Source organism: Zeus faber (genome assembly GCF_960531495.2).
Source record: "Zeus faber genome assembly, chromosome: 20".
In the NCBI taxonomy this organism is placed as follows: domain Eukaryota; kingdom Metazoa; phylum Chordata; class Actinopteri; order Zeiformes; family Zeidae; genus Zeus; species Zeus faber.
Window position 1 is genome coordinate 4,793,168 of NC_137207.1, and position 24,881 is coordinate 4,818,048.

The 24,881-nt window shown below is 44.9% G+C and overlaps 1 protein-coding gene across 1 annotated transcript in view; it reads right to left on the bottom strand.

Moving 5' to 3' along the window:
* The window catches only part of ep300a (EP300 lysine acetyltransferase a), a gene marked incomplete at its 5' end in the record, with an annotated part of 33,583 nt that overhangs the window by 1,741 nt on the left and 6,961 nt on the right, over positions 1-24,881 (bottom strand). The window contains 26 exons of the mRNA XM_080021827.1: positions 1-1,791; positions 2,385-2,666; positions 3,549-3,710; positions 4,470-4,637; positions 6,523-6,688; positions 6,936-7,049; positions 8,380-8,526; positions 8,671-8,821; positions 10,151-10,218; positions 10,321-10,398; positions 10,806-10,862; positions 13,517-13,597; positions 14,635-14,723; positions 17,491-17,666; positions 17,776-17,839; positions 18,181-18,299; positions 18,411-18,840; positions 19,164-19,643; positions 20,137-20,277; positions 20,543-20,628; positions 20,841-20,915; positions 21,237-21,378; positions 22,244-22,361; positions 23,051-23,176; positions 23,650-23,755; positions 24,480-24,719. The exon at positions 1-1,791 is cut by the window's left edge and continues 1,741 nt beyond it. Coding sequence (XP_079877953.1) covers positions 1-1,791; positions 2,385-2,666; positions 3,549-3,710; positions 4,470-4,637; positions 6,523-6,688; positions 6,936-7,049; positions 8,380-8,526; positions 8,671-8,821; positions 10,151-10,218; positions 10,321-10,398; positions 10,806-10,862; positions 13,517-13,597; positions 14,635-14,723; positions 17,491-17,666; positions 17,776-17,839; positions 18,181-18,299; positions 18,411-18,840; positions 19,164-19,643; positions 20,137-20,277; positions 20,543-20,628; positions 20,841-20,915; positions 21,237-21,378; positions 22,244-22,361; positions 23,051-23,176; positions 23,650-23,755; positions 24,480-24,719 — 5,657 coding nt within the window. The remainder of the gene's footprint in view (positions 1,792-2,384; positions 2,667-3,548; positions 3,711-4,469; positions 4,638-6,522; positions 6,689-6,935; positions 7,050-8,379; positions 8,527-8,670; positions 8,822-10,150; positions 10,219-10,320; positions 10,399-10,805; positions 10,863-13,516; positions 13,598-14,634; positions 14,724-17,490; positions 17,667-17,775; positions 17,840-18,180; positions 18,300-18,410; positions 18,841-19,163; positions 19,644-20,136; positions 20,278-20,542; positions 20,629-20,840; positions 20,916-21,236; positions 21,379-22,243; positions 22,362-23,050; positions 23,177-23,649; positions 23,756-24,479; positions 24,720-24,881) is intronic.

The window sequence follows — 24,881 nt, forward strand, 5'->3', positions numbered from 1 at the left end:
AGAGAACCTTACGCCTCCAGGGCCACCTTGCTGAGGACCTCCAGCTCCAGCAGGGCCGCCCTGGCCTCCTTGGTACCTAGCCGCCCTCTGCTTGATGAAGGCGGCCATGAGGACGGGGTTGGAGCGGAGGATGTTGAGCACCTGCTGTTGCTGTAGGGTGGAGCTGGGAGAGCGGAGGGTTCGCAGGAGTTCTTGTAGAGCTGCCTGGGGCAGATTTCCTGACCCAGCTGCCCCTGCCATTGCAGCAGCGGCCCCTGCTGCGCCCCCTGGGCCCCCCATGAGCTGCATCAAACCACGGTTGGCCACTTGCTGCTGTTGCTGAGGCAACTGCTGCTGGGTAACCGCTTGCTGTTGCTGTGGTGTCATGTGACCCATCATGGCTGGCCTCTGCTGGGGGTTCATTGCTGGTCCACCGGCACCCCACTGCTGGTTTGAAGGCTGCAGCTGCCCACCAGCTCCCTGTTGGACCTGCTGAAGCTGCTGCTGGACTTGGGGCGGCAGCTGGGCCTGGGGGCCTCCTTGCTGCATGCTTGCCAGCATCCCGGGCTGCTGGGGGTCTAACATGGTTCTGCCAGCCACTCCCTGACCCTGGAGGGGCATGCCCTGCACACCCACCATCCCGGTTCCAGGGTGCGTCACGGCCATTTGGGCCTGGGGGTTCTGGTGGTGGGAGTGCGGCGACATCATGCCCCCCTGGCCCTGTCTCTGGAGGATCTGGGCCTGGGCCTGGGCCATCTGTCTCTGGGTTTCCGCTAGCCGCTGGATCTTTAGGGCTGTCTCCACTGCCGCCAGGGGGGGCCCTTGCTGCTGGCCCTGAACAGGTATAGGGCCCTGTCCCGGGTTGGCTTGCTGCTGTTGCTGTGGGGGCGTGCTTGGTCCCAGACCTGGTTTGCCTAGAGACGGATGGAGTGGAGAGGCTCCTGTGGGTCTAGCTGAGTAGGGCGGCAAACCAGAGGGATGCTGTTGGTGCTGAATCTGTGGCACCATCTGCTGCTGTGGAGAGTTCATTATCCCTCCTGCACCTCCCACTCCTCCACCCATGGGTGAAAACTGGTGATGGAGGTGGTGCTGCGGAGGCATGGCACCGCCTGGCTGCTGTTGCTGTTGCTGCTGCTGCAGCTGTTGTTGTTGTTGTTGTTGTTGTCCGGGGCTCCCCATTCCCCCAATCCCGACTCCCTGTTGCTGGGGCATTGTGGGCATGTTGCTCTGGGTGGGGGTTTGTGGGGTAGGAGGCTGTGTGCCCACTGAAGTCGGGGTGCTGGGACCAGTTGCTCCGTTGTTGCCGTTGGGCCCTGGGGAAGGCAACCCCCCTGGTGCCCCCCCTGGAGGAGCCTGCCCCACCCGCTGCATGCTGGCCACCCTCCTCCTCAGCATCTGCGCCTGCTGGAGGCGGTGCTGCAGCTGCTGCTGCCGCAGCTTTTGCTTAATATTGAGGCAGAAGGGCACAGGGCACTTGTTCTCTTGGCAGTGCTTGGCGTGGTAGCAGCACAGGGCGATGAGCTGTTTGCAGATGGGGCAGCCACCGTTGGTCTTCCTTTTGCAGGCCTTTGTGTGCTGCACCACCCTCTTCATCTTCTGGCAGGACGGCAGGGAGCAGTTGGCGTTGCGACACTGGCATGCGTGCACCAGCGACTGGATGCAGCGCTGGATGCTGAGGCGCCGTGAGTCCCCGGGACTTTGGGTGGCCGCTGCCGCCTGGTTGTTGCTCTCGTCGTCGAGGCCAAGACCCAGCTTTTCCATCTTGTGCCGGTGGCCCTTAGTGTTGTAGCAGGTGATGCACAGGTCATAGTCCTGAAACAGAGAGCAGGCCACTGTTGGTCAGAAATCTGGTTCCTGGTAGCATTACAAAGCAAAAGTTTGTCATCAATAAGGTTTATACTGCGGAAACTGGTCATACGAGGTTAAACAATCGTCCATACTGGAAGAAGGTCTAAAGAGTGCTGCAGTGTTACTGCATGGTAAGACTAAAAAGCCCAAAAAAATATACTTCCCTTATTTGTATCATGGCCAGGGTTGCAACAACTCAATTTCAACACTTTATTTTTGTCTAGGTTAGAATTCAAGACAAGACAAATCTGGCCAAAAAAATAAAAAACATCATCCAAAATGCACCCCACAGAATGTCAAGAAACATACACCTTCAAATCAGGGCTGGAGAAAATTTGTTGCCCATCTTGTGTGGTCTTGGTTGCTTCGTTGTCAACCAGCACAGTATCTAACTCTAGATAGTGATCAATCAATTTACCTACTGATCTCACTCAATTATGAACAGAATTAAGATTTGTCTAACCACCATCTCAAAGTCAGTACTGGACCCTGCAAAAGCCCGTACACAACTGAAATGTTTCATTCAACATGGAGACATGGTGGGGCCCCACCCTTACCTCGCAGACGGTGCAGTGGAAGCGGGTCTCCACGTGGTGCTTGCACTCGTTGCAGGTGTAGACAAAGCGGTCCTGGCTCTGGTTGTGCAGCTCCACCAGCATGCACATGGAGCTCCACTTGGACCGGCGGAGGGAGCTGAACTCCAGGTGCTTGTCCCTGGCCAGGGTCAGGAAGGCGTCTCGGCCGTCCATCAGGTCGCACGCCATAAGGGGGTCCGGGTCTGTGATAGGGGGCAGAGCGTTGGCCATGGGCCCTGCCATCAGCCGGATCACAAAAAAGACCTGTGTAAAATAAGAAACAAGAAAACAAGAGCAGAAAAGAATGCAGTGTGAATACTAGTCTCCGAGTGTCACTTTAAGAGGCTAATTTCCCAACAATGTACCGGAACTAAATGATGAGGAACCATTTAGGAACTTTCTGAAACAGGAACCTTAGGTTCCGGAAAGAGTTTTTGGTTGCTTTCCAGCTGCGCCTAGGAACGGTGGAGATTATGTTGCCATGTCATTCGATACCATCTTGCTTGCAAGGACTTTTTTGGGACATATCTAAGTGAACTATCCAACTAATTTCCTCCTGTGGAAAAAGGCCTCTGTTCCTAGGCACTGGGACCTACGTTTTTGGGTTCCTGTGGTAGAAAGGGGTTCTGACGTACATACGCAGTTTTATATTTCATATTTAGAGGACACGATGAATTGTAAACAACACTATGTTGTGTAGCTTTCTTTGGGAAAAGGTGATTGTCTCCTCTGTAAAAATAATGTCTTCATCAATTAATGTATGCTCACTAACAGTGAGTGTCACAGCTCGCCCATAAAAGGCATAAAAAGTGTCCAACACTTTTCTTTAAAGGATCTTTTTTTGACTGCCCATTTAGACCGCTTTTCTGCGGGAAAGGGGGACCCCGCCACCAACGAGTATCTGATGAAGCAAATATTGAATTGATTGAATGGTTGTTTCTTAAAAAGTTCCACCAAAATAAATAAAATAAAAAAACAGACAGACAGACTGATAGATAGACAGACAGATAAATGAATAAATATATATAAATTTATATCCTTCGGATTAACTTAAAGTGAAAGCTGAGAAGTAAGCAATGTTTGTCCGGAAATGACTGTTCTACTCTTCCATTTTATTCGCTTTGCAGGAACAAAGCCCAGGGTTACCTCTTTGTGTTTCTCCATGGTCGCGTAGAGCTTCTGCGAAAGATCATTGGAGACATTGGGCATCCCAGGCTTCTTCTTGTTAGCTCGGCTCAGGCTGCTCTTGTTCTTGCTCGTCTTCTTGTTGTTTTTCTTCTTGGCGTTTTTACTGTCGCCTTTTGTGGCCTGTGTAGGAAGAGGGAGGGAAGGGAACAACGTTTGTGGCCTGTTGGATGACGAGACGGACTGCGGCATAGCATTGGCATAGCATTGATGATTTTGACCGGATCGACTTTAAGGAACATTTATTGTTGATAAAATCAATGTTTATTTGATCAATGAACACTAACACTATAGTGATGCTATGAAAGAATTGATGACTGGAAAATAATTGTTATGGAAGTGTCCATTCGTCATCGTAATTGATATACCTTTAAATAAGTTTGTCAATTAAAGGCTAGCATTTTTTTTTGCCATTTCTATGGACCGCCCTGCTATAGTATAATACATTGTACAGTCAGTGCCATATGTTAAAAATAACAGATTTCTGCACGAATTTTCAAGCTCTTGTTAACAGTATTTGGCAAGTGTTGTAGGATTATCCAGGCTGCCACGCCCACTCACCACCAAATAAAAATATTTATTTTACACTCGTTCTACCTCTTTGAAACAGAGTGACTGCAGCCTTTTGACTATGAATCTAAAATCCTCCGCCTGCCACTAGCTAGTAGTGCTTTGTCCATCACTGGTTGCCATGATGTGGATAATGCAAGCTGTTCCAATTATCAACCCCCAATTATTAACCCCAATCGTTAACCCCAGAGAAAATAATCGTCAAGCTAAAGGATGGCGGGAATTCTTCACTCAAATTCCACTTTCGTGATTTCAGCAGCATTGCAGTTTCAGTATGTTTTTATGTTTCTGCAACAGAGCTCAAATGCTTACGTCTATACTCTCGTTGGAGGTGCTGTTCTCTTCCCTCTTCCGCTCCTCCTCCTCCTGCTCCAGCTCCTTGATGCTCTCCTCCAGGACGTTAGGCCAGAAGTCGCCCTCAAAGTACGGCAGTTCCTTGGCGCTGGTTAGCCGATCCTCAGTGGCCTGCTTGAATATATCCTGAGTTGGGGGGGGGGGGACAACACAACAAATCTATCTTGGGCCACAGATATAACTGAACCCTATCGCTTAGAGCAGGGGTTCCCACTCTTTTTCGGCTTGCAAGCTACTTTTAAAGTGACCAGGTCAAAATGATCAACCTTTATTAAAAAATGCTAAATATATTTATTTATATGTGTATACTGAGTATACTTCATTTATACAATATATGTTGGCGTACCTTGCATCCCTGCATGAACCCTTACGGCACAATAGCATTAAATACATTTATGGTCACTACCTTACTCTGATGACTTGCACTGAATGGAGCTGGCCAGGGTTGCATAGTCCGGACAATAGCTGCTGGTAGCCAGCCTCAAGCAGGCTTCCAAATGATCATCCGTCATGGTGGAACGCTATTTCGACTCAATAATCTTCATGTGGGAAAAGGCTGACTCACATAAATAAGTAGAGCCGAATAATGCAGTCAAGGAGGTAGCACATTTCCTCATGTTTGGGTAATTTTGCTCTGTGAGTAAGTTCCAAAATGGTCCATGAGCCCTGGACTTGAGCTGAATGTCAGCCTGTAGTGTCAACATCTCAACCTCCACTGCAGACAAGTTCAGGTGAAACAGTTTTGCAATTTTTGATGCAAGTGAATCAACCTCAATATCTTCCCTAAATGGGAAGCACATAAATGTAGCAATTGGCTTGAGTAAAGCACCTTGAAACCGTTTGTCAAAGTCTGACAGACAGTTTTCAATTTGCTCTGTGTAGCGCGTACTGTCGGGCTCTCCTCGCACCCCTCCCCTCCCCTCCCCTCCCTGCCTTCCCTTGGGTCTCCAGCTTTAATGCAAGGTTTTGAAAGTTCCCCAAATCATGGCGCTGCAGCTTTGAGGACCGAAGTTGCACTACTGAACTGAACTGATCATGTTGACCACGGTTCTGTCTTTTCCTTGCAGATTTGTTTTTATTTTTATTTTTTTATTTTTGGAATGGCGTGCTATCTACCCGCAGTACCTCGCGATCTACCGGTTGATTGCGATCGACGTATTGGGCACCCCTGGCTTAGAGCATCTGCTCTAGGGATGTGTCAGTTGCTTGTGATTACTTTTTTTGTTCGTTTTGTTTTTGTGGGGGTAGACACACAAAAGGCAAAGACGCTCTTGTGTAGAGCTTGACATACTGGACCAGTTGAACAGATGTGGCTGCCAAATGCAAATCAAATCCTTATATGGACAAAGGTGAAGATCATGGATGATTGCATTTCAAAGCTGCTCTCTCTATGGTGCAAACAAACGTATGTTTAATATCTGAACGTTTCAATGCTTGACTAGTTATTGCTCTAAATAGTCTTTGCCAATCCTATTGTGACGTCTTAAGCTTGGGCCACCTTACGTGACTTTCAAGGCTGATTTGACAACGATTGGAGATCAGGCTGAGTCGGGGTAGACGTACTGTAGAATCGTAGCAGTCATTGACATGTGTGCGTCAAGTGACTCAAATCTGTCTCACTACAATCACAATCGGTTAGGTCATGATTCAATCAAACATGTTTGATTTTATTGGGGCTAGTCTTTCCAAAATCCTTTGGTGCATGCGTGAGAATCTTGCGATTGGCAGTGTACAACAAAACTCCCTTCGACTGTCCTCCGTCTTTAGATTAGTGCTCCTCAAAGACAGCAGTTATGTGTGTGCACAGAAGAGACAGAAAATCTGCAAATGTCAGTCGTTAAAATGTGCCCCATTCAATCTTTTCATTGTCGTTCCCGTTAGAAAATAAACAAACAAAATAAATAAATACACAAACAAATAAGAATCAGGTAATGTGGCCTCAGCTTAAGATGGATTGTAGACCTCAAACATAAACGTAAATCTTCATCCAAAGCCCGGCAGCTTTGTGTACCTTATAGTCGTGTACAATCCTCTCTGCCACAGCTTTGTCCAGCATCTTCTTGTACCACTCCTGCAGGCGTTTGGGTTTCGGGATCTTCTGGTCCATGGGATGACAGTGGAAGATGTAGTCGTCTCCCTCGCTGGGCGGACAGGCCCAAATGTGACCCGTCGTGTAGCTGCAGAGGGGGAAGAAGCGCGCACAAATTGTTGGCCACGGTGGCAAATTGTAGTGGGGATAACGTGCGCACAGGAGGGCCTGGGTAACGTTGGAGATTATTTTTTATCTGATTTTTTAAAAAGCCTCAGCTTTGTTGTTTTTGTCCCCATCATGTGAATTTGGTTTATGTCTTATTATAATTATAATAACCAACATTTTAATAATTGGTGTGTCCGTTTAAGGTGTGTAATAAAACCACCGCTCACCCCAACCTCTTCACATACTCCAGGTAGCCGATCAGGATCTCGTGGTAGACTCCTGTCCTCAGACAGCGAGGCCGGAAGAAGTGCACACTGTCCAGGTAGGAGATGTACACTCGCCTTTGGGGGGAAAAATTTGAAGAAATAAACTAATGTCAATTAGAGAGTAATAGTATTTGATTCATTATAAAACTCCTTAAATATTATTATTTTTTAAGGCGGGGTATTTTTTTGAACACGGTATTAACAAGAAAAGTTCTAGCTGTAAGCAGCTATTACATAAGCTTTTGTTAAGCAGCGAGTTGGGCTAAGCTAAGAGTTAGCTTAGCCCATTTCTTATTATTGAAGAGTTACTTTGACGAAAAGCAATTTTAGGGAAATTTGAATAAACTACAGAACAGGGATGTAACGGTATACCATTTTAAGTAATTTTAAGTTTAACATTAAGCTATACTGCGGTACAAGCAACCACGGTTCTGAACCATTAGCCTTACCCTGTAATACCATGTCCACAATATACATTTATGTTACAAAACTGAAGATGAACTTTAATTCACCCTCACCTTATGTTGCTGCTGGGCGGTAGCAGACGGCCAATTGTTGTAATCATCCATCCAATAAGTAATTTCCCAAAGCTACGCGTTGCGCCATCTTTATATATACGTGCTTACATGCGCACACAACTAAAGTAAAGCACCATGTCGTAAAATATTGGCCTAAAGCAGTTTTCTGCTTGCTTATTTTGACTCTACTGTGAATTTGAGAGCCCCAACAAGCGCCTCCCAGTGCTGCACTACGTCAGAGGCTTTACCATGCGTTTTCCTTTTTTAATATAAAGCGGGGGGGGGGAGAATTAATACCGTGAAATAGCATATACCACGGTATTTTGGTAGATACTTAATACCAATGGTAGATACCATTACATCCCTACTACAGAAGAGCCTGTCGGCTTTAGTCGGCTTTAGGGACTTCTACTGTGAAAGCACTAATTATTTCTAGTGCTTTCACAGTAGAAGTCCCTCGAACTGAAGTTGGGGAAAAACAACTCAATAAACAATTTGAATAAACAATTTATAATTTCAAGATAAATGTTCTTAATTCATCCACCACAAACTAATTTAACCAAGATTAGGAACATATAACCTTATTTATTAAGGGAAATGTTCACAGTATATTTTACGGGAAAACCTTTGTTAAGAATTTGATCTAATTTGATTTTATCCTTCATTAATATTTAATTTAATTATTAACCAACAATGGAAGAGTCGAAAGCTTTAATTACAGTCAGACGTGTTTATGCATTACGGTTCAAATTTGGATACTATTAAAAAAATGTGTACAACAGAGAAGTTTTAATCCCCCTGCCAGTCTTTCAGGGCTGGTTGCCAAAAAAAGAAAACATTCACTCTTACACACACAAAAATGCCCACCCCAAAAAACATATACTCACCTCTGGTTGGGAGGAGGGCAGTCAGAGCCATACTCTTGGACATGCATGCCGAAGAAACACACCTCAGCCCCATCAATGTCCTCAAATGCAAAGAGGGCTTTAGTCCTGTAAGGGAACGACTCTGCCATCTCGCCGCTGTCCACAAACCTGGAAACAGAAGTGCGTTCAAACCCATTAGGTTACCCGGATTAAAGTAAATGTTACGTTTTTGATACGTTTTCCATTTTTGGAAACCATCCGTTGAGAGTCCACTTCCCTCAGGTTCCACTTGCTGTGGCCTAGTTTACCTACCTGGACTTCATTCCTGGTTTGACCTCCACCACCTTGTCGGAGACGTGGACCACCCGGATGGCGACCTCGCCCGACTCCGGATGGCTCTGCCTCTTCAGGTAGTCGTTCACCCTTGTCTCCAGGTAACAACCCAACTTTGTCTGGGGCAACCCTGAGGAGAGCGAGAGAGCGGAGGTTGGGAAAAAAGTTTATTCAAGATGGATGTATGGCAACCCACTCAATAGAAACAATCCCTCATCATTTTATTGACAAGTTTTTCCAAATAGTTTTACTTTTTTTCCCCATTTTCAAAATACCATTTTAAATAATTATGTTATTTATTGTTAGATTCCGCCCATTTTTTTCGTCTTAATTTTTCTCTTATTGTCAATGCTATTTTCTGTTTACCTCTGCCCTGGGGACAGGAGGGAGGAAAGGGTGGGGGAACAGGGACGCTTATGTAAATTTGTTACTTTTACATTCTTTTCGTCATGTTGGAAAACATATAAAACCCAAGAAGCTTTATAAAGAAAAAATGACAGTACTCCAGAAAGCTAATTCAACCAATCTCCCCAATATTTCCACATAAAATTGCCAAGTGTATTTTTGCCGCACTTTTTCCCCACATAAAATCATCCAATCTACACAACCATTGTTTGCCAGATAAATGACATTACCACATCATGCTTTTAAAGTAATTTTAGAGACATTTTAACAGCACTCATGTCCCTTTAATGACATACTAGTAATAACTTGGGTCAATTGGATTTTTTTGTTTTATCATTTAAAAAAAAAAACTACATATGAAGACCCGCGTAAAATATAAAAAAATCTCTATAAAGTAAGCTCAATTTGAAACCACTGTCATTTGTTAAAGTCCATTCATTTGAGGAGTTTTGTGGCTCAAAAGTCTTAAAATGTCAGGCGGTGCCTTACTGAATATAAAACTATAAATGCATGTATCTCAATATTTCTTTACTCCCCTTTAAAAACCTCATTTGTCACTTGTTCACTCATACCTATTCACTCATTGTTATCCATCTCTGTAGCATTGTATTCATATTTATTCATCTGTAATGTACATACCCCTGTAAATTTTATTTTATTTATACCCATAACCATACTAACAACTATACCGCCACTTTAGCCCCAGCTATTGCCTTTTAACTTATAATGTGCATAGTATTGCTTTTTTTTAAATGTATATTGTTTTGATTTTATTATTTGGCAATTTTGTGTTTTTATTTTTCTGCACATTTTTTTATACAAATTGTCTGTTGAGCAATTCATTCATTTGTGAAAATGTGCACGGAGAAATAAACAAATGTTATCTAGTTTTCACAAATGTCTGTTAACTGTGTGAATTGTGATCCTGTTACACGTGTTTGAATTGTATCATTTGTGATTTTAAACATGAAAGTTGTTCTTCGGTCTCTTGGAAAAGCAAATTTTTAGAACTGCGTGAACTGAACTAAGTTGAAGAAGATCAGTGTCTACTCACGTTTGGCAGCGTACTTGTTCTCCTTCCTCGTCTTGTTCGTCTTCTTCAGGCAACCGTCACATACAAAACTAGAGGTGAGTAACAAAGGGTGAGAGAGTCAAGATTCCGTAATCCCAGGGTAGTCAGGGTAATCAAATACATCCTTCCTAAAAATATAGTGATTTACTTACCCTGCTGGCCATATTGTGTCATTGTGTAAGACACAGATCTGATGCATTCGACGTCCACAGTCCAAACATTCTGTTAGGCTGGTTTAAAAAAATAATAATAATTGTGAATAACAATTACAATTATATATTATTTTTTATCATTTGATGATACATACATATAGCAGTTTCTAAGAATATAGAAATACAATGGTTTCTTATTATACATAGGTAGTGCAGTATCTAAAGATAGATATTGCAGCATCTAATTTACACATTTTACACATTTGAAAGCTTTATCTATAGCATATCTATCACAAGCAAAGCTGCATAATTTAAATAAATCACCATGCAATCAGATGACCAGGGCAATATTTGTTTTTTTTTCTCAAAATTGTTCGGCCATCAGCTTCCTTACATTTCCTTAATTATATAAAACTGAAAGAAGCAATACTGTGATATACTGGATATACCAGGTGCCAAGATCTGATCGCTATAAGACGACTTACAGTTCAGGGTCCAGCGTGTCATTCTTTTTTTTCTCAAACTGAACTTTGTTGATAGAGCTGGGAAAAAAGGGAGACAAATGGAGAAGGTGTGAAGCAGAACATCCAAACATATGAACATAATTGTATCCATTTGTGTTGTTTAATTGATGGAGATAACAAACGTGACTAACAAGGCATCTAAAAACCTCCAATAACCCAAAAGAAGTAGCATGGAACTATACTCAAAGGAACTATCCTTTTTTTTAAATGAATAGAAAAAAAGTTAAATGAAGTCAACGCTTGTACCTTATAAAACAGGTTAAATCTCTTTTTAGAAGGCCAGAAATGACTAAAGTCAAGCATTTCTTAGTGTATTTTTGACATGTTTTGAACAACAGAAACAGCCCATTTTATTTAAAACTACTTTTTGCAATTGTCATAGAGCATCCAAAACGTTACAAATCACTACAATCGGTTGCCAGAAGGAAGCAGCTCAACTACTTGTTTTTAGTTTCTTATATTAGCAGGGATCTAGCCAAAAACAGTGAATAAAACCCTGAAAAACATGATGTAACATACACCGATAAGCCACAACATTAAAACCACTGACAAGTTAAGTGAATAACATTGATCATCTCGTTCAAATGGCACCTGTCAAGGGGTGGGATATATTAGGCAGCAAGTGAACAATCACTTCTTGAAGTTGATGTGCCTAAAGCAGGAAAAATGGGCAAGCCTAAGGATCTGAGCGACTTTGACGAGGGCCAAATTGTGATGACTAGGCCACTGGGTCAAAATGGCAGGTCTTGTGGGGTGTTCCCGGTTGCAGTGGTTACTACCTACCAAAAGTGGTCCAAGGAAGGGCAACCGGTAAACCAGCGACAGGGTCATGGGCGCCCAAGGCTCATTGATGCACGTGGGGAGAGAAGGCTAGCCCATCTGATCCAATCTCTTAGAAGAGCTACTGTAGCACATATTGCTGAAAAAGATAATGCTGGCTTTGATAGCAAGGTGTCAGAACACACAGTGCATCATAGCTTGCTGGGTATTAGGCTGCGTAGCCGCAGACTGGTCAGAGTGCCGATGCTGACCCTGTCCACTACCTAAAGCGCCTAAAATGGGCACATGAGTGTCAGAACTGGACCATGGAGCAATGGAAGAAGTTGGCCTGGTCTGATGAATCATTTTTCCTTTTATATCATATGAAAGGCCAGGTGCTCCTGCGTCGTTTACCTGGGGAGGAGATGGCACCAGGACGCACTATGGGAAGAAGGCAAGCCAGTGGAGGCAGTGTGATGCCCTGGGCAAACACGTACCACCTACCGAAACAATGTTGTAGACCAAGTACACCCGTTCATGGCAACGGTATACCCTGATGGCAGTTGCTTCTCTCGGCAGGATAATGCCCCATGCCACACTGCAAAAATTGTTTAGGAATGGTTTGAGGAACATGACTGTGGTGGGCCAATGGGGCATGGTGAGGCCGTCGCTGCAGACAGGCGGTGCAGGCTCCCATCCTGGGGCCGTTCAGCTGCTCGTGGAATCAACAGAGGGGCTCCGCTGATTCGTCTGATCCAGGACCAGGAAGTGATTTTGGGTTTGTTGTCCTAGCAGTGAGGACCAGCATGCTTGCAGGACATGGTGTAGACCGGGCAAGACAAGTGCTCTAGCCAACGTGCCGGACACGTCATGGCGGGAGCACACCTAAGCGGCAATCTAGTGGACTATTTCCTTATCTGCCTGCGAGCCTTTGAGTTTCAAACCTTTAAATAAATACACACCAAGCAGCGCTGTTTTGCCTCCGCCTGCCTCCTCTCTCTCATACCCCGGCCCTGAGCCAGAACACACCTCCACAATGACAAAGAGTTCAAGGTGTTGACTTGGCCTCCAAATTCCCCAAATCTCAATCTGATGGAGCATCTGTGGGATGTGCTGGAACAACAAGCCTGATCCATTGGAGCCCCAACTTACAACTTATAGGACTTAAAGGATCTGCTGCTAACGTCTTGGTGCCAGATACAACAGGACACCTTCAGAGGTCTTGTGGAGTCCATGCCCTGATTGGTCAGAGCTGTTTTGGTGGCACAAGGGGGACCTACACAATATTAGGAAGGCTGTTTTAATGTTGTGGCTGATCGGTGTATATCACTTAGTATGAACTTCCAGTTTCCAAAAATGAGATTTAAGGCTTAAAGGTTTACCCCAGTGGACTGCATTCAAACACAGTGAGAAGCTGCAGCATAGTGCACGTTTCAGAGTGGTGTAAAGTGTTCAGCTAGGTTGTGCTATGGACAGTTATAAATGATGGAAACCAACATTTTAATAAGGTCTGGGTTTAAAAAAAACAGCAAAACTATCCTTTAATCTATGGTGACATGAAATGGCTTTCAATTTCATTAATGGACCTGTCTGCAAGAGTCATCGCAGGTGTAGGTCATGATATTTAATTATGGGTCTGTTCCATTTAGGTATGTCAGAGCACCAGTATAGCTGATGCATGTGGATAACTATATACTGTTAGGGTGTATGTTTTCATTACCTATAACCATAGGTAATAAACTAAAAAAAAAAAAAATTTCTTCCAACCTTTGTCTAGGCAATTAAAAAAAAAAATTAATAGTCAGTGGCAAATCTGTTGCACGTCTATAAGACAATCCTACAATTTTATACAGACAGTCATTTCTATCCATTGCGGCGGCCTTTAATCAAAGCCGATAAGAGGCGGAACTCACGTCTGGGGCTGCGTGGGGTCATCCCCCAGGGCAACGTTCTCCCCCTGGATCTCGTTGAAGCACTTCTCGCAGAAGTGGTACCTGTTAGCGACAAGCCCAAATTTTGGTGAACTACACCGTTCCCCCGACGGCACGGCCGATAACAGACAGCGCACGGGAGGAGGGCGGCCACCAAATCGGCCCGGCACAGCACGGCAGCAGAGGAGGGACAAAGCAGGAAGTGGGATGGTGGGGAGGGAGTCACCGCGACAGCCGATCACGATTCGGGACGGGGGGTGAGGAGGGTGTGGGGTGTGCATGATTGGTCGAGGCAGAAAGCAAAGCCAGACATCACAGGCATTGGGAGAGAGGGAGGGGAGGGGAAGAGGAAGACAAGACAACACACAGCAGAAAGGCGAAGCAAAGCACTGATTAGCAATTAGGACAACACATGGATGAACAGCAACAATCGTCAATTGTCACAGTAAACAGAGTGGGTGGGGGCGGGCCACATACAATTGCTCATCCAAAACGAGCAGCTCATTTTAAAGCAGGTCCTTTCTTGTTCATGACTAAGCCCAAAAAGCTAGTAATTGCCAGCCATGTTGCAAAGAATGCCACGCCTTTCTGGAAAACGTTCATCGGGGCGACTCTGTGTGCTCTTAAACTCTCCAAACAGTATGTTTTTATGTAAATATAAAATCATTTGAGCCATTCGAGCCACGAAAGGACCGACTGTTAAAATGCCAATGCATCAGGCAGCATGGGAGAAAAAGTATAAACATGGCGTGAGTGGAGGTTGGGGAATGGGGGGGGGGGCAAATTTCCATGGGAATGAGATGGATAAAAACAGACCACTGGCATTAAAAACCTTTATAAACTGTAATCTCGAGATCCTAAAACACTTTTGAGGCTTCTCTCCCTCCACCGATCAATCCATCCATTCACCTCCGCATTTCTAGTAGGTGGATGAATCCCCTCCCTCCAAATGATCAACTGACATCAATCAATAACATCCATCCATTCATCGCCATATTATTTCAGTATCTGTATCATTGATCCACCCCTCCCTCTCACCCGCCCTCCAAGTCATCTGCTTTCAATCGCCGATTCTCTCCCTTCCCAGCATCCCCCTGTACCTGTTTTGGTAGCTGAAGTAGGCAGCGTCTCTGGGTATCGTGCACAACTGCTTCCCATAGCAGCACAAGGTCTGGGGGGAGAACTCCAGCTGGGGAGGAAAGGATAGAAAAGGGGCGTAAGGAAGACGTTTACAAAAAAACTCTTTTTTAAATAAAAAGTGCTCTAAAATAAAAAGTACATTGTTTTTATTTTACCGTATTTCCTCAAATAGGGCCTTTATTAGAAACAGGCTTATATAAGAGGCAGAGGTTTGTATCTAATTCCCTCTGTTTAATAAGTATATTTGATAATATTTTAGCATGACTTTTAAATTAAACTTCCATCTGGGTGCCATGCCATGCAAACACATGTATGGTGAAAAAAGAAAGAGAGCTTGTAGCTACCCTAAAAGTCACACTTGTGGTGGTAGCTGACAGGGGAATTATAGTTTTCCGAGTTCACCTTCAACGCACCACTTTCTACGTGGAGCAAGACCACTCAGAGTGGGCATTTGCCCCTAGAAGCGATCTGTTACACAGCCGTGGGAAATAGAGTAAATAAAATACATCTACAATGAAAACAGAATGTTTTTATTTGCTTTGTTTGGAAGCAGAGCTCCGCACCAGCAGCACGCATCAGTTTTTCCCCTGGTCTGTATTTGAGGAAGGCTTTTGTTTGTGTCGACCACATCCCCTGTAAGAGGCCGGTTTTTATTTGACCACAGGTTTATATTTGAGGAAATACGGTATATGTATTTTATCTTACTCAACTTCCTGAATGAAAAAAAACAAAAAACAAAACAAAACATGCATAACAGGCATACTTCCTTCCTTCCCATCCGGGGACGAACAGAGATCTTCTCTGGAACAAAATGCGTTTTTGTATGTATGTATCAGCCCGCCAGGTAAAAAAAATAATATATAATTTTTAAATGGCAAAAATGACACCAAATATCCATCTATTAACTCTCTATTCTTTGACAGTGAGAACACACACACACACACACACACCCACACACACACACACACACACACACACACACACACACACACACACACACACACCTAACAGGGAACCGACACGCTGTCCCCAATTCTCTGTGAAGGGGGGCTACGTGCGGGCCAGGCAAAGCAAGGGTTTATGGTACAGCAAAGTTGTTTTCTTGCTCCGTAACTTGTTCTCCGGGCTCCACCGCTAACTCTGTTAGCCTTTTTAGCTGTCCAGCTCATAGGGAACAATAAAAAACCCATGCCAAAGCTAATGCTAGCTCGTTACCCCACTCTAGTTTAACTGAAACATCCACATGGAATTGTTTTTTTTTTAATCAAAAAATATACATTTTAACATACAGGTACTCCTCACTTAACCACCCACCTGTTTAATGACCGTTCAGACTTACAACCAGCTCTCCGACCAGTCTGTATTCTGCATTGCATACAATACCGCGGCATGTGCACGGCGCGCGTGGTGTCTCTGCGTCATCTCATCGCGCATCACCCTTTATATACTATATGTTCACACTATATATGTATGTGACAAATAATCTCTTGAACTATATATATCACACACACACACACACACACACACACACACACACACACACACACACACACACACACACACACACACACACACACACACACACACACACACACACACACACACACACACACACACACACAAAATACATCTCACCTCATCACCATTCTCAGTCTCGTTCCCACAGTCTGTCAGTATTCACTACACTAGCGTTCGCAATGGCCACGCCCCCTTACTGTGAAATAACACAGGTCCTCACTTGTTGACCAATTCACTTAACAATGGCATTTTGCTGTTATCTGCTACTAGCCAGAAAGGAAAAGTCGTTCCTTGTTGTCATGTTATAGCCTTGTTATATTCATCTCCTAATGAAAAGCAAAAATTTTGTGCCAAACCTATTTCTTTGAATGGAGCAAAATAAATATGGTTATTTATTTTCTCAAAATTTTCATGGTGTTTTTATTATGCCACTAACAACTATAGGGTAAAGAAACATTGTGATTTTGGGATGGTTCGCATTCACTTCTGGACGGTCAGAACTGGTTTTCGGGATGGTTCCGGGACAGTGGTGAAAAAAGTTCTGGCACCTGGATACCACCACAAATAGAATCTACTTTTGTGGGAAACACTGGTGTATAGTAATTCCTACCATAAATGCCCCCCTCTCTCAAATAAACAGTATTATATTATGTAAAAACTTGAAATATTATTTTAAAGCCTTGATCTGGACAATACAAGTCCCATAATATTTAAATGTTCAGGGACTACCAACTCAAAAGCATCTACCTGAAACGGAAAACTCAAAGCCAGCCAAAAAGGAGGATTCACCCAGACTGTGGCAGTGGAAGTATAGCTTGATAACTGTGGGGGGCATCGTATACTTTGGTTATGTGTGTATGTCCTGGGCTTCTTCCGTGTCAAAAGTCAACCCCCTCGGCCGACCGTCCATCCATAATTGCGGCCAATCGCTCGGTTATTCGTGCGGTGAAACCAAAAATAGCGTAGACTCCGATCAGAGTTGAAACATGATAGGGCGGTGGAGTGCTCGGGGCCAAATTTAGCTGTAGGAACCGCTTCACTACAACCATATTGAGATGTGGGGGTGGGGGGTGGACAATTTGAGTGTGAGACCAAGCAATACGTAGAAATGTTCCGACAACCGTTCCATCCAAACCCTCAACCTTAACCCCAATCTTCACTTCTTCCAGTCACCCTGCACTTTGCAGTAAATCTCCCTTTTCCGGACACACCAGGTTCGTATTGCAGTCAATCGTCAGTGAATTACTGGTTCTCCTGTGAAGTGACTTTCTCCTCGCCACCATCTTTCCCGGGCTCACCTTCCTCCCACAGCAGTAGCCTAGGCTCTGCATGACCGGGTCGATGTCGAGCTCAAAGACCTCGGCCAGCTTGGAGCAGTACTTGTAGACACGGGATGTCTTGCGGTTGTACAGCCAGGCGTTGTTGAACATTACCCAGATGTCGTCCACATACTGCCAAGGCTCCTGGTACTGACCTGAGAGCAGCGAGAGGGAAAACGGGCTTAATTATGAATTACGCCATGCTGGACTGGATCGCGCATACAAAAACATAATACACACTTCAAAAATCCAAGAAGTACCTACCGGTGTCCAACTTCCGCTTAATTGTTGACAAGTCCATTGGGTTCTTCACAATGTCAAAGTAGTCCTGGAGGATGACAAGGAGTCAAGACGGAGTTTGTGAGAAATATTAGCGGACCATGTCAAGCCAGGCTAGGTTACAGTATACCTTTTGCCTTTTCTAGGAGTTATCCGATTTTTGTTATGAGAATTCCTAATTGATGTTGATGTTCATCACTTACTTTTGGCAAGCACCTAAGGGAAATTCATTCTTTAAATTTCAAGCCCATTTCTAACCTTGAAGAGGAACCATTAATAAATAAACAAATAAATAAATATTTAAGCGTTTTAAACACTTTCTGGACTGCACAAACCCTGTTTTTTGTACTGTATAAAGACAGGAGATTTAGAGACCACGGTGGTACATACGGGTATGCAGAGTAACTGTGGGTCAACAGGCATCCTGAAGGGCAGAGACTCTGGGTCCTGCCTGTAGAGAGACTCCAGTGTGGGCATCAGGGCCTGGCGAAGCTCTTCTGGTTTGAATACTGGAAGGACGGCGTGGAAGTGGAATGAGAGGAGAAAAAAGAGGAACAGATGAAGCGATACTTGCATTGGAGTTGTCTTTTGCACTAAAACAACCAGCTGGCTCTCCTTACTCTTCCTCTTGGGTGGTGCCTGAGTCCCCGCGGCCTCCCCTGACACGCTCTCCTCCTCCTTGGGCTCCTTCTTCACCTCAGGCTTCTTGTCCTCCATCTTGATGCTCACGCACGGTGTCACGGACGCCTCCATGGGAACACCTTTGCCGCCCTCCCTGGAGCGAGCTTCCTCCTCATCCTCATCCTCCTCAGGCTCTATCTTCACCTGCTTTTCCTCTACCTTCAGGATGCCCAGTTTGCCACCTTTAGAGCAGCCGCCGCCAGAGTCGCTATCCTCCTCGTCGTCCGGCTGCCGGGCCTCCGTCTTGAGGTCTGGGTGGGCCGAGGAGGAGGTGTCCGACGGGACCTGCTGTGAGGGGTTGTCCATGCTGCTGACGGAGGTAGGGGACATGCCCTGGCTGTCAGCCTGGAAGGAGCCCTTCTGAGACAGCTGGAGGCAGATACAGGAGTAAGAGGAGATACAATGAATTAATGAATATGTGAATGGAGGAGAGGAAGAGAGCCTTAGAGGAAAAAGAAGAATGAGAGCAAGATGTGGAATGCAACGAGAGCTTAGTGCCAGCACTTTATGGAAGCAGTGGAGATGATGAGATTAAATAACAAATATAATTTTAAAACGGCCAATGCAACAGATGCCCCGGCACAAGAAAGACAGAAAGTTCAGTTGTATTTTTAAATAATCAAAATCAACTTTCACAGTTTGTGTGGTCTAAATGTGGAGAGACGGGACGTGGCCAGCCCATGTTTACTGACCGGTGTTCGTGGCAGTTGGGGCCCGTGTGGCGTCGAACCGGGGCCGAGACCTGGGTGGGTCGGTGTGGACGACCCAGCCGTCCCCATGTGCGGCTGCTGGAAGGGCTTGTTAGAGCCCGGGCCGTGGCCGAGCTGGTTCTGCTGGGGTGCGGGGGGCGGGGCCAGCTGGGGTGGGTTGGGTGTGTGCGGCTGTGGCGTCTGGGAGCCGGCCAGCCTGGGAGGTGTCTGGTGAGGGGTTGGAGTTCGGCTGCGGGCGGGAGAGGGGGAGCTGCCGCGCATGGCCGCCAGGTGAGGGATGGGGTTGGGCTGTTGGTTGGCGCAGGGCGGGGTCATTGCCGGCCCGGGGCCACCTAGCGTGGCATTGGAACCTCCGGCACCCACGCTCTGGGGACCCATTGGCCCCACTGTGGGGACGCCGGCTGAGCCAGGCTGGGAGAGAGGACTTGCCACCGGCAGAGAGGGAGGAGTGCCCATCTGCGTCTAGAGAACAGGGTGGGTGAGGGAGTAAGGCATTAAAATGCTACATAGTCAAATAGTTTAAGATCTTACATGAACATTTTTTTACATGAACAATTGGAAAAATGTCAGCAGACACCTGCAAGGGCATCAGAATTTGATTTAATTTAAAACGTTAAGTCAAATTTCATTAATACTTTGACGGATCAAAACTTCCTGTGGCATTAAATACTAAAACAGTTCATCTGTCAGTGAGCAAAAAAACAACAACAAAAAAAAAAACCTAGCGGTTTGAAATGGGAAGATGTGTAATTTTCTTTTTAACAAAAGGGATTTTATTTTTGATGTTATATATTCAAAAACAGTATACCTCACTATTTTCAATAAATAATAATACATTTAAAAAAAGAATATTGACACTGAAAATAATCTGTATCTGTAAAACCCCGCCCTACAATTCAAATGTGTCAACACTTTTGAAATAGTCAGTGTTGACAATATCTCTGACCCATCTCACCTGTGCCATGCCTCCCTGTGCTCCAGGCTGTGCCAAGCCAGGCTGAGCAGGACCGACCCCTGGCCCAGCGCCGGGGAACTGCCCCTGGGACATGTACTGGTTGACGTTGGGCTGGCCCATCCTGGCGCCAACCATCCCCATCTACGCGTGGAAGAAGAGCCTTTTAATCCTTCATATTAAGGACTCACCACTCATTGCTGATCTTGGTGTGTAGTCATTATGTTTGGGATTTTCTCCAATACTTGGTATCTGACAAATATCTGTACCGGAATCAGCCTCTGTGCACAACTACTTCTTAAACATCAATGCGTGAAGGACAAGCTCTCCAACTCTTAAACCTCTGCAACTGCTCTAAGAGTACAAGTGTGTAACAGACAGTGTTTGGTGTGTTGATCTGTGTGCTGACCTGGTTGCCGGATGGTCCCATAGAGAGAGGCGGGGTAGACCGCTGTCCCATAGACTGGAGCCCCATTTGACTGAACTGGTTCATACCTGTATACGGACAATAAATTGTTCATTGTATTTAGATTTTCAAACACTAATTCTCATCTTCCATTTCTATTGTAAGTAATTCACATGATACTGATGCATTTTGAAATTCTTCAAAATTGAAAAAAATAAATTGTGAAGTTACAAGTATACCAGTATACAGGTATACCATCAAACATGATAGATTAACCAGCCCAGTGCCCTGGGATTGTCACCTGGGCCTTGCATCCTGTTAGCCATCTGGTTAGCCCCTGCTGGTCGCACCATTGACGGATCAGGGAGCGGCCCGTCTGTAACAGACACAGCAGGTTGAGAAAATGTTCAGCCGCCTCCAGCTGCCATGAGCTGAAATCTAATGTTACCATTTTATGTGCACTTGTGCCTTTTTTACAACCGCGGCAAAGCGGACAACCGTGCTTTAATGCTAGTCAAGGGGCAACAGAAATAGTACATGCGCATAATATGCTAGAAAACAACATACAGTTAACGTCAAACAGACCAGACAGTTCTGCTCTCTGCTACTATCGAATAACTACGGCGATATAGGGCTGGGCCGGTCATGACATTTTTGCTGCCGATCGTGTCTAGGTGGTATGGCGTTGTCCACTCACTGGGGGGAAGTCCAGTGGGGGACTGCCCCAAGCTGGGGGGCCCTAAGCCAAGGCCCTGCTTCTGGAGCCTGGTCCTCCTCTTCTCCTCCAGCTCCTTCTGGATCTTGTAAATCTTCTCAGCGAGCAGGTGGTAGTACTCCGCCTGGAAGGAGGGGGTGAGGAAGGAAGATGAATCATTAGTATGGTCGGGGGGGCGACTACTAACTTACTTTGGTTCTTTAAGTAGTTTTGCTGGTTTGAAGAGTGCGTTTTTCAAGTCAAATCACAATTTATCACTTAAGCGTTCAATTAATCGTAGACAGAAAGCAGGCCCACAGACAGAACTCGTGTCATCCAATTATTTATCTATTTATCTTTTAAACAAAGCAGCAAACAAACCAATTACTGAAAATAATAAACATAATAAACAAAACAATAAATCAGTGATCTAATCCAGTGTTAGATCTAGTGTGCTGTGAGCGCCAGGTGTAGCCATGAAGGTTTTTCAGTTTTACCACTTCAAAAATAAAGAATGAAAATGAGCTGAAAATTACAAGGCTGCTCTAAATCCTCAAATTCATCAGCTCCAGACAGAATAGCAGCAACTTTCACTCTGAAAGTGACAACTATACGTAGCGAGGAAAGTTGATCATGTTATGAAAAGAAAAGAGTTTGGGAAATACTGAACTAACATTTACCGTAATTTAACATTTGCATGTACTCATCAGTACAGATTATCAGCAAGTACTCAGTGGGAGTTCTCAGTAATTGCCACATCCGTAGTCACTGTAATGTTAATTGCATGTTAAATCCAAGCAATTTCCAAAACCCAAGCATTGTATTTTGAATTGCCGCTATAACCCATTGTCCCTTTAAGGTTAAGGAAAAGTTACAATGCAGGCACTATAGTGTAAGGAGTATGCAAACAAATGATGGTGAAGTAAACATGTCTTGTGAACTTGTCACTTGCTCCACAGTAAAGCAGAGAGAGAGAAAGACAGACGGAGAGAGAGAGCGATAGTACATACTCTGCTGTTGGCCGACTCGTACATGTCTCCCTCCACCTTCCTGGCGTAGGCCACCAGGTTCTCCATCCGACGGTCCTTTAGGGCAGCGGGGTCTGGGGTGGGGAAGATGGCCTGGACACTGTGGGAGTAGAGGAGGGAGAGGGAGCAAAACAGGAAAGAGGGGATGAGAAGTATCGGGAAAGATAGGTTGCGGAGAGGAGACGAGAAGGGGAGGCAAGGAGAGAGAGAGAGAGAGTAAAGAAAAAAAAAATTGTGAGGGCCAACAGCAATACTATATTCTAGTCAAAACTAGTCAAGTCAAATATCTTTGTGTCGTCCTTTAACACAGTTAAATAGGCAGTATGCTACTAAAGAATAAAGAACTTGACAAGAAAAAACTGTTTCGCATGTCCCTGAACAGTGAATTCACAACAACATGGTGAGGGAATGGAACAGAAAAGGAAAGCTACAAACTGTTGGCTAACTGGTTACTAGTTTGTTGTGGGGCCTTGCACCAACCACCACACTCAAACTCTCACAAAAATTCAGCATCTTCATGTTTGCTTCTTGTTCCAAGTGCATTCTGTTGCCCAAAAAGTTTCATCCTGGGTACACTCCGGCTGATTTAATGCCATTGTCCTTACAAGTGAATACACGGCAAGAGCAAAACAGACCAAAAACTCTAAATATAAAACTAAAACCAACAAATAACCATAGGGATGTACTGTAGTCGTGACACGGTGAAGTTGACATGCAAAGTGAACACGGAGAGGTGTCAGAGGGTCACAAAGGTCAAAAGACATCAACTGGGGAGGCTTTACTACGTACAGTTTGTGCACCAAGTGGTTCCGCAGGTCCTGCGTGATGTCCTCGTGCCAGCTCTTCCTCATGCCTGGGGCGGAGGGCGGCGTGGCTGTGGGCATGGAACCTACACCGCCTGCATCATTCATCAGCCTGGGGTGGAGACGGAAAGACAGAGTTATGATGAGGAAGGCTGAGAGGCTAGCGCTTCTAAGGATGTGAAATGGGGGTTGTACTTGATTTTGTCTGTTCTGGTTCTTTAATGGCTCTACCAAAGAAGTTCCATTACCTGTATGGCTCAATAAGTGCAGGTAATTGGCAGATATTCAAATTTTCTCCCCGATGACTTCAGAATTGATAATTAGATTTTCCGGGATGAGTATTTGTGCTTTTATACAATATTAGGTGATATTAGTCCAGTGAGTTCTGAAAATGTAAGCACCAATAAACTTTAAGACGAGCTAAAGGCAATATTGAAGCTACTCAGTTGGAATCTGACCATATCCCATCTCCTATTATGTCATTGTATTGCCCAGTTAAACTGGAGAGCGATTTTGACCATTTGTTGATAAAGCATCCCCTCGCTTTTAGTTTGGTGTGTGTTTGACACACACACTCCTTCTCACCCCTGGGTGTTCACATTGAGATGCATCATAGTGTCCTGAAGCAGGCTGGCCTGCTGGTTTTGAGAGGGGACTCCCACACCTCCATTCACACCCATTGGATTAGGACCTGAAAACAAGACAGAGCGAAATGTCACTGACAACTCCCAAATACTATAACACACACACACACACACACACACACACACACACACACACACACACACACACACACACACACACACACACACACACACACACACACACACACACACACACACACACACACACACACACACACACTTCAAATTGTCCAGTCTGTGCTTTTAGTGCCTTTTCTGCATAAATCTATGGTGGAAATATGTTTATTTATATAATTTAAATATATCTAAATATTGAGGGGGACATATCACCTGCATCCCTCCCGAAATCTAAATGCAATCTTGGCTAGTAAAAAAACAACTCTTTAGAGGTTTAAATCTCTCCAGTGAACAAGCTTAATGAGAATTCAAACCGACCCATTCAAATGCTCTTCACTCCGTTAGAAGACAATGGAGAGCTTTGCCTCGCTCGACCCCCCGCCTTTAATTATTTAAACTACTTTGAATCCCTCCTCAAAGAAACTACTAGTCTAGTGCAAAATAATAATAATGAAAATAAATAAATGTAAACTGTAGAAGACCGTATCCAGCATTTTTGGGAAGGGCGATGAAATTAAATATGATTGGTCCATACTGTATGTTTTATCAAAATACAAATGATTTTTCTTTACTTACATTCAAAGTATGAACGGTAAACAAAGTGTTGGTGCCTGTGCAAGAGAAGTGACAGGTTAACGGAGCGGTCCTACTCACCCATGGGGTTTAGGGGTCTCATTCCGGGCTGGCCTTGCATACCCTGACTGGGCATGTTGGCCTGGGGAGTCTGTCCCTGGATCTGGTTCCCCTGGTAGGTGAGGCCCAGGGCTGCGTAGGCCCTCTCTATGGAGCTGGGGTCAATCTGGCTCGGTGGGTTTAGATTGGGTGTGTTGGGTTGTCCCACAGGCACCACCCCTAGAGAGCTGCCCAGACCGGCCCCGGCGCTACCCAGTAGGGCTGCGGCGGACAGGAGGGAAAACGAGAAACCACTTCAAAACATTGTCTCTTAAGAAAGTGCCGGCGACGTAAAATGAAACAGTGAAAATTTGTGGGGTTTTTTCCTGCACCATGACAACCAATGATAAAAGATGGATATTTTCACCAGCACTAGTAGCTAGC